The 10112-nt window shown below is 36.1% G+C and overlaps 1 protein-coding gene across 1 annotated transcript in view; it reads left to right on the top strand.

Annotated features, from left to right (window-relative positions):
* Positions 1-393: 393 nt before the first annotated feature.
* Positions 394-10112, top strand: part of LOC127738936 (SMC5-SMC6 complex localization factor protein 1-like) — a 31563-nt gene continuing 21844 nt past the window's right edge. The window contains exons 1-4 of the mRNA XM_052250438.1: positions 394-519; positions 1317-1627; positions 2590-2773; positions 9069-9222. Of these exons, the coding sequence (XP_052106398.1) occupies positions 394-519; positions 1317-1627; positions 2590-2773; positions 9069-9222 (775 nt within the window). The remainder of the gene's footprint in view (positions 520-1316; positions 1628-2589; positions 2774-9068; positions 9223-10112) is intronic.

Here is a 10112-nt window from a genome sequence, read left to right as displayed (position 1 = left end):
CAATGAACTATAAAGTCTAACACACCATAATAACTTGTCTAAACTTTAAAAGTAGAAAACAAAATATGAACAATTGGGAATATACCTTCTGATTGTGTTTATATTTGAATATGCTTTAGTAACAACAGCTTCCAGGTAAAGCCAAAAATCAAAAGCTGTAACCAAAACATATTCTCTCAGACTTAAACACTTTTGTGGTTCATGTGTTCGCTGGGGTAAACTCTCTATGCAGACTATAGTAATCTACAAATATCAACATCCCTGGGTCTTAGCAGGTCAAGAAATAGGACGAAATTTTGCAAAATTGTTGGTGTTTTTTGCACCAGTTGGCCAGCTTTGGGGCAGTATAGATTATGAACATTTATAATGTGTGTACATTTCACTTACAGAGATATGGCTTGTGGAAGAACCCGTCTCCAGAACAGTAAGATCTTCCTATTGTCTGGTATAGATAATGAAGAGAGGAAGGTACTCTCAACTTTAATACAAGAACTGGGAGGGTTATATTTAAATGCAGATGTAAGTCTTGTCAAATGTTTTGAAAATAGATATAATTCACAAAACAATTTACGTGATTTCCTAATTTATACTTTGTCCAAAATCTTAATCTGTCAGTTTGCCAGGGACTTTGTAATTAATGGATAGGACTGAAGTTATGTGAATTAAATTCTTGTTTACTTTTAGAAATAAGCTAAGTCTGGTATCTATTTGGTGATTGTATTACTTCATGTATGTGATTATCAGATAGATGTATGTTCAGAGCTTGACATATTGTATGGATGCCAGTCTATTGTTAAGGACTGTATGTTGCCCTCTAGATATCATTCAATTTTTGTTGTTTTTGGGTTGCTGTCTCATTGAAGTACACCCCACATATTCTTTTATTCACAGATTATAATTTGTTTAATGAACTATTGTTAGGGGCACATGTTTGTATGACAGGGCTTGACTTATTTCTAGGTGCATTGTTTAACATTATGTTTTCTTTGTTCATACAGGGCACTGAGATACATGTATCAGAGTACATTGTATATCAATGGCCCTATAAAAAAAACCTACACAGAATGCTTGTAAATATGAGCGAAGACTATATAAAAAAGGTTTGACAGTTGAAAAAAAAACATAAGGAAAATACAGTGAAATCTGTCTTAACTGAATCTTGCATAAACCGAAAACCTGTCTAAACCAAACATGTTATTAAGTCCAGTCATATCAAATTTTATGCAACAAAATCCGAAGCCCCAAAGAGATTTTGGTTTAGACAGGTTTCAATGCACAAATATTTAATGAACAATGATGAGGTTACTTTTTTGTAGAGTTTCCAGCAAAATTGCACTCATGTTGTTTGTGGAAAATTAAGTCGCAGTGAGAAATTTTTGGGTGCCTGTGCTATGGGAAAATGGGTTTTGCATCCAAATTTCATAAGTAGGTCAGCAGAACAAGGACAATGGATGCAAGAAGAATTATTTGAATGGAGCAACTACAATGAACCCAGTGTTTCACTAGACATGAGGACTGCAGGAAGTAGATGGCGCTTTAACTTGGAAGTGTTTCAAACACTAGCCTTCAGTGACTGGAATGTGGCTGTTGTTGTTTCAGATCCCAAGAAAAGATATGTCTATAGAAGGTTTGTAGCTTAGTTGTTACGTACGTTTTCTACTTGAAAATAACCAAAAATCAAATGATTTACTACTCAGTATTGTCAAGGGCCTATAGAATGACACAATATTGTTTTGTACACTTGCAAACCTCAACCCAAAATTTATATGCTCACAGAGTTTTTAACCAGGAAAATATAATTTACTTACAAATTTCCCTAGATGTACTTATAGTTCTTTATACATATTAATATGAAAGTACAACATAGACAGATAAATGTGAAAGAAGTCATGGAAGTAGGCCATTTACCTTGTAGTATTAGAAGGTGAAAAATAAAACAAACTCATTCAATAGTTGGTATAGCCGAACATTTTTTCCTTGCCTCAAGTATTCACATTGTACTCATGGCCTCTGTCTACATCCACATCCACAGTTAGAATAATATACATGTTTATAATTGTGTGTTCTGGTAGACCATTGAGGTACTGGTTTTGAACTAATTTATAAGACAAAAAGTGACCTACAATCATAACATGTACAGGTGTATTTAGGGGAATGTAATAGCCTTTCATCAAAATTAGGTCATGCTTGCCTACATTTAACACTGTGACTATGTTTTACATCTTAATTTAGTTCTTAGATACTATGTGACATGCAATCATATACAGTCAAACCTGCTGTAAAGGTCACCTCTATTAAACAAAAACCTGCCTTGTTAGGTCACGCTTTTTGCGTCCCGATGTAGCTACCCATTATGAACCTTGATTTCTCAATAATTTTCCTTGTGTTAAACTAGAATTGCAATTCAAGTTCTTTTAATTGCATTCTAAGTTGTAAAAAAAAACAGGAATTTTATGTACATGTATACCTATTGATTTGGTATATGAATATTTAGTCTGTGTCAAACTTGAGCGCTGGCCTACTGGCCATTGGCAAGTGAACATTTATTTTTCTTGTGAGTCAGAAGTTTATGGCTGTTTTACATTGTAGATTGCTGGCTTGTGGAGGAGCCAAAGTGTATAACCTGAATTTACCTGTCAAAGATATAGCAAAAGTAGCAAAAACATTAACTTACATATTTGTAAGTGAGAAAACAGCAGCAAGTCTACTCCATCTGGTTGAATATGGTATCCTGTGTTTGAGACCTGAATATATTGGGGATTACCTTGTTAAGGTAAATAAAGTTTAGTAATTGCTTGAAATTGCTTTATAAAATAAGAAGATGTGTTATGATTGCCAAGCAGACAATTAATTAACCACCAAAGACCAAATGACATAGTTGTAACCAACTTTAGGTCACTGTATGGCTTCAACTAGGATCAAAACCAATACCATATATATTAGTTAGCAATAAAAAGCCCTGACATGACTAAATGTAAAACAATTGAAACGAAAAAACCAACAGCCTAATTTATGTACAAAATGGTGAATGTAAAATAGATAAAATATAATAGTCAGCGACCAACGACAACCACTGTATTACTGGCTACTGACTTGGGACAGCGACCAACGACAACCACTGTATTACTGGCTCCTGACTTGGGACAGGCACATACAGACAGCGACCAACGACAACCACTGTATTACTGGCTCCTGACTTGGGACAGCGACCAACGACAACAACTGTATTACTGGCTCCTGACTTGGGACAGGCACATACAGACAGCAACCAACGACAACCACTGTATTACTGGCTCCTGACTTGGGACAGGCACATACAGACAGCGACCAACGACAACCACTGTATTACTGGCTCCTGACTTGGGACAGCGACCAACGACAACCACTGTATTACTGGCTCCTGACTTGGGACAGGCACATACAGACAGCGACCAACTACAACCACTGTATTACTGGCTCCTGACTTGGGACAGGCACATACAGACTTCGACCAACGACAACCACTGTATTACTGGCTCCTGACTTGGGACAGGCACATACAGCAGCAACCAACGACAACCACTGTATTACTGGCTCCTGACTTGGGACAGCGACCAACGACAACCACTGTATTACTGACTCCTGACTTGGGACAGGCACATACAGACAGCGACCAACGACAACCACTGTATTACTGGCTCCTGACTTGGGACATCGACCAACGACAACCACTGTATTACTGGCTCCTGACTTGGGACAGGCACATACAGACAGCGACCAACGACAACCACTGTATTACTGGCTCCTGACTTGGGACAGGCACATACAGACAGCGACCAACGACAACCACTGTATTACTGGCTCCAGACTTGGGACAGGCACATACAGACAGTGACCAACGACAACCACTGTATTACTGGCTCCTGACTTGGGACAGGCACATACAGACAGCAACCAACGACAACCACTGTATTACTGGCTCCTGACTTGGGACAGCGACCAACGACAACCACTGTATTACTGGCTCCTGACTTGGGATAGGCACATACAGACAGCGACCAACGACAACCACTGTATTACTGGCTCCTTACTTGGGACAGGCACATACAGACAGGGACCAACGACAACCACTGTATTACTGGCTCCTGACTTGGACAGGCACATTAGAATGTGGCGGGGTTGAACATTTTAGAGAGCAATCAATCCTTCCCCTTACCTGGGACAGTGGTGTAACAACATAACTCAAATACAAACTATTAAAACCAGCTGTAAAAGACTTCATTCATCAGATCCACATGAAACAAACGAAACAACTAACAAAAAGACTTAAGACACAAAGTACCAATCTAAGTGTACTCGCAGATATTGAAAGCTGGTTGAAGGCCAATGACAACTAAAAAATAAATCACATTTCCCCAGATTCAATTCAATTAGTACACATCCAATGGATTTAGTGTAAAATTTCCTAAACTGAGAAAAACATGATCTTGTGCAATGCCAAATATAAGTATAGACATGATTTAGGACCATAAGTGTTATAGGAATATATATTTAGTTATGTTTTGATTCATAAATAACACAGTAAATGTTAGTACTGATAAAAACAATATTCAAATATATACAGTGTTAAATTGATAACATTTTCCAATAAGAAATAATAATTGACAGGTTTTTAATGTAGTTTAGGTAGCCATATACAGTCATATATTTTGAAATTTTATGTTCCTTATTTTATTTATTACATATCTGAAATTTTCTTGGTAAGGGTGGGGTTTGTCTTTTAAATCTAATTTTGGGAAAATTTAGGTTTTTGACATTATATGGATTTAGCTTTTGTATGAAAATAATCATACCGAAGTACTAGGAAAAAAAACATTCTTTTAAAGATATGACTAATCCTTTTAACTTTTAATCATTATTGAATAATCTTTCATGTTTGTTTTTTTTTTTTTTTAGCCTGAATATTAAATGTTATGATATGCTCAATTTAAAAGAATGTAGATTTACTGCATATGATATAAGTACATATAAACCATGTGATTCAGGAGAAGCATTTATATATGTTACAGGCATTTTCTAAATTAAGGCATTTTGTAAAATGACTGAATTTTCAGGCAATTTATAAAATGCCTAACCTTGACAGGCATTATATAAAATGACTGAAATTTTGAAACAAAATTCAACAAATTGCCTGTTCAGTTTCAGCCAATATGTGGAAAAAGGATATCATTGATATGCATATGACAAAAACATCTTGCAAAGAAAATAACTAATGGTTCGGTAGAATAAATTTATTCTTCAAAAACCAGCTGGGAAAGTTTGTATGTCATATGATATGTTCGTTTTAGTGAAACTATGTTAAGTAAATACTCATTCTGTATTTTTAGATAGTAAATTTATGATTATTTTGTCAAAATGGCAGAAGGGCAAATTGTTCTTTTTATAGAACAAAATTTTAACAACGAATTTTTAGAAAATCCAGATTCAAAACAGTGAAGTGAAACATATGAAGCAGAGAAAAAGAAGTTTGTTTTAATTGACTGGTTGGTTTGTTTGCTTTCAGTAGCAAATATTTCATGCATTTTTAAGACGAGAAAGATTTGGTTATACATCATATGGGTCATTTCTGCAGTGGATTAACCTGGATAAAGGACAGGAATTTGACTGCTGCTTGAAATGAAGGTATTTTGGATAGGGACAGAAAATTCCACCTGCAGAACGGTCAAAGAGTTCTTAACCTGCAGAGAGTGTTGCACTTTACTAACATGCGGCAATATATTAAATGTCCCCATTCAGAAAGAATGAGAATTTATACATTCACATCCAAACAAATTCCTCTCTATGGCATTGGTTTTCGCCATACAAGGCCATGTTTGGTTGTGATGCAAAGATATGAGTATCTTCGTCTTCACGAAGGAAGTACCTCAAGGAAATTCATGGGTCTTTGCAATCTGATGAATTAATGAGACAGTAGTTAACTGTGGTTAAAATCTCGAAAATTGATCAAGAAGAGACAAATAACGGTGCATTGACAGGGTAAGTGTCTCCTGCTATAGATGCATCACCTGTCATGGGCAGATCTGCTTCAGTCCGTTAAAAGCTATAAGCCAAAAGGTACAAGTTAAATTAATCATGATAATGTACTATGAATCTTTTGGGAACATATGAAAAAGAAGATATTCATGTGTGACGTGTGTGCTTATTGCCAAACCCAATGTTGTCAAACTTTAAGTGTTTTATCATGCAGAAAAGGCAATGAAAGTGCTAAATGTGTCATGATCCAGGTTTCTCCAAATGAGGTTGAAGTGCTAAAACCAGATTTTACGCCAAACAATGCATTTGCAAAAAATTAGGACAAATATTGTGTAACAGTTCTGTCATTCAAAAACATTTTAAGAAATAACAAATAATTGTCGAGTTCTGTGCTTGTGTGAATTTGGAATAAGTCTGTAAAACTTAGATTTGATTATTAAAACTCTTAAATTGCAAGCTTTAACAATCAGTGATTATCATCAATAAAACTGCTCTGTTGTTCAAAGCTTTCAATTGTTTTTTTAACATTTCATTCTATAAAATAATTTCAGGCATTTTGTAAAATGCCTTTCAATTTTTCCAGACATTTTAATGCTAGAAAAATTAGTCATTATGTAAAATGCCTAAATTTAGAAAATACCTGTAACATATACATATTATTATATGTTGGAAGGCTTTTTTAGTAAAATCATTTGATTTAGCTTTTATTTTTGTTAGCTCACCTGGCCCGAAGGGCCAAGTGAGCTTTTCTCATCACTTGGCGTCCGTCGTCCGTCGTCGTCGTTAACTTTTTACATTTTGAACTTCTTCTAGAGAACCACTGAATTGAATGAAACCAAACATGGCATGAATGTTCCTTATGAGGTGCTGACCAAGTGTTGTTACTTTGAAGCCGATACATCATCCAAGATGGCCGCCAGCAGGGGACTTAATTTAACATAGGACCCTATGGGAAATACATACAAATGTCTTCTTTTAGAGAACCACTGAATGGAATGAAACCAAACATGGCATGAATGTTTCTTATGAGGTGTTGACCAAGTGTTGTTACTATGAAGCCGATCCTTTATCCAAGATGGCCGCCAGCGGGGGACTTATTTAACATAGGACCCTATGGGAAATACATACAAATGTCTTCTTTTAGAGAACCACAGAATGGAATGAAACCAAACATGGCATGAATGTTCTTTATGAGGTGCTGACCAAGTGTTGTTACTTTGAAGCCGATCCATCATCCAAGATGGCCGCCAGCGGGGGACTTCGTTTAACATAGGACCCTATGGGAAATACATACAAATGTCTTCTTTTAAAGAACCACTGTATGGAATGAAACCAAACATGGCATGAATGTTCCTTTTGAGGTGCTGACCAAGTGTTGTTACTTTGAAGCTGATCCATCATCCAAGATGGCCGCCAGATGGGGACTCAGTTTAACATAGGACCCTATTGGAAATATATGAAATGTCTTCTTTTAGAGAACCAATGAATGGATTGAAACCAAAAATGGCATGAATGTTCCTTATGAGGTGCTAACTAAGTGTTGTTACTTTGAAGCTGATCCTTTATCCATGGTGGCCGCCAGTGGGGGGACTTCCTTTAACATAAGACCCTATTGGAAATACATACAAATGCTTCTTCTAGAGGTGCACTGAATGGAATGAAACCAAACATGGCATAAATGTTTCTTATGAGGTGCTGATGAAGTGTTGCTACTTTGTTGCTGATTTACTGTTCAAGATGGCCACCAGGATTTTTTATTAAATTACAGGGCCAATATTAAACCAAATTTGGCCTCACTATTAGGGTATCTGTTATGATTTTAATCTATTTTAACATGATTTCCAAAACCAAAGTAGAATCAGGTGAGCGACACAGGCTCTTGAGAGCCTCTAGTTTCATTTGGTTAACATAAGAAACTGTGGAGTTTTATGATGTTAGTTTAAAAAAATAATCTTCTTACCTGTAGCATTTTTAGCTCACCTGACCCGAAGGGTCGTTGTCGGACTCCGTCGTCGTTGTTAACTTTTTACATTTTGAACTTCTTCTAGAGAACCACTGAATGGAATGAAACCAAACATGGCATGAATGTTCCTTATGAGGTACTGACCAAGTGTTGTTACTTTGTAGCGGATCCATCATCCAAGATGGCCGCCAGCGGGGGACTTAGTTTAACATAGGACCCTATGGGAAATACATACAAATGTCTTCTTTTAGAGAACCACTGAATGCAATGAAACCAAACATGGCATGAATGTTCCTTATGAGGTGCTGACCAAGTGTTGTTACTATGAAGCCGATCCATAATCTAAGATGGCCGCCAGCGGAGGACTTAATTTAACATAGGACCCTATGAGAAATACATACAAATGTTTTCTTTTAGAGAACCATTGAATGGAATGAAACCAAACATGGCATGCATGTTCCTTTTGAGGTGCTGACCAAGTATTGTTACTTTGAAGCTGATCCTTCATCCATGATGGCCGCCAGATGGGGACAATGTTTAACAAAGGACCCTATGGACAATACATACAAATGTCTTCTTTTAGAGAACCACATACTGAATGGATTGAAACCAAACATGGCATGAATGTTCCTAATGAGGTGCTGACTAAGTTTTGTTACTTTGAAGCTGATCCTTCATCCATGATGGCTGCCAATGGGGGGACTTCCTTTAACATAAGACCCTATGGGAAATACATACAAATGCTTCTTCTAGAGGTGCACTGAATGGAATGAAACCAAAACATGGCATAAATGTTTCTTATGAGGTGCTGATAAAGTGTTGCTACTTTGTTGCCGATTTACTGTTCAAGATGGCCACCAGGATTTTTTATTAAATTACAGGACCAATATTAAACTAAATTTGGCCTCACTCATTATTAGGGTATCTGTTATAATTTTAATCTATTTTTACATGACTTCCAAAACCAAAGTAGAATCAGGTGAGCAATACAGGCTCTTGAGAGCCTCTAGTTTAAGTAAGTGAATAAAAAAAATATTTTATATATGTCTTCCCCCTGTTAATTTTTAATTGTTTATTTACAATGATTATGTAGGATCCAACACCAGACCCTATGGACTATCTAGTACAACCAAGTGCTGATGGTGCAGACCCTGATGTTTCAATGGATATAAACTGCAGCCAACAGACGGACACCCTGTACAGCAGCCAGGAAGTGCCTCAATATCTCAGTACAACAAATAATCTGGGTAAATTTAGATCATGTTACAGTAACTGTGTAACCCTCTTAACCCTCTTAAAATAAAGTGTTGTTGTTGTTTTCAACTACTGGGTACAAAAATAATTTAATATTGTAAATACCATGTTTACGCCCATACTAAAAAGTGTTGGGACATTTAATTTTTGACCACTGAAAAAAAATTTATTGTTCTAATATTTTTCAGATTAAAATCAAAGCGAAATTTTATAAAGATTTGTTTTATGCAAAGCCAACAATCATAGGGGAATTATGTTTACCTTTTTCTGCGTCCTTCAATCGGTTTGTTTTTCCACTATCATGTTAAAGTTTTATGTCAAGGTAGTTTACGTTTAATTTGTGGTATGATTGTCAATGAGACAACTATCCACCAGAGACGAAATGATATAGATGTAAGCAACTCAAGATCACTATTCAGCCTTCTAAAACAAATATAACCCATACTATATAGTAAGCTATAAAAGGTCCTGACATGGCAAAATGTAAAACAATTCAAACGAGAATCCAATTGCCTGATTTATATTCAAAACAAACAAAAACAAATATGATAGACAACGACCAAAGACAACCACTGAATTACAGGCTCCTGATGTGAGACAGGCACTTACCGAATGTTCACATGTTGAGTTTTAATATGCCAAATTATTGTTTTGTTTAAGATTTTTCGGTACTGAACTATTGACTTTACAGTCATACAATATCGCTGTTCTTTGTTTCTTTAAATTTCCACCATGGCATTAAAATTTTAAGGGAACATTTGTGATTTCCAGTCATGGCAGACAAATGGAGGTAATGTGTATTGTTGTATTGTAAAATGTATATGTCTGCTTGAAATGGGTCACACAACCGTATCCTCTACAAGGCTGATTTCCCCATCTGTAA

Source organism: Mytilus californianus, unplaced genomic scaffold (genome assembly GCF_021869535.1).
Source record: "Mytilus californianus isolate M0D057914Y unplaced genomic scaffold, xbMytCali1.0.p SCAF_1, whole genome shotgun sequence".
Taxonomy (NCBI): domain Eukaryota; kingdom Metazoa; phylum Mollusca; class Bivalvia; order Mytilida; family Mytilidae; genus Mytilus; species Mytilus californianus.
Note: the sequence above shows the minus strand (reverse complement) of the source record. Positions and strands in the feature narration are given on the sequence as shown.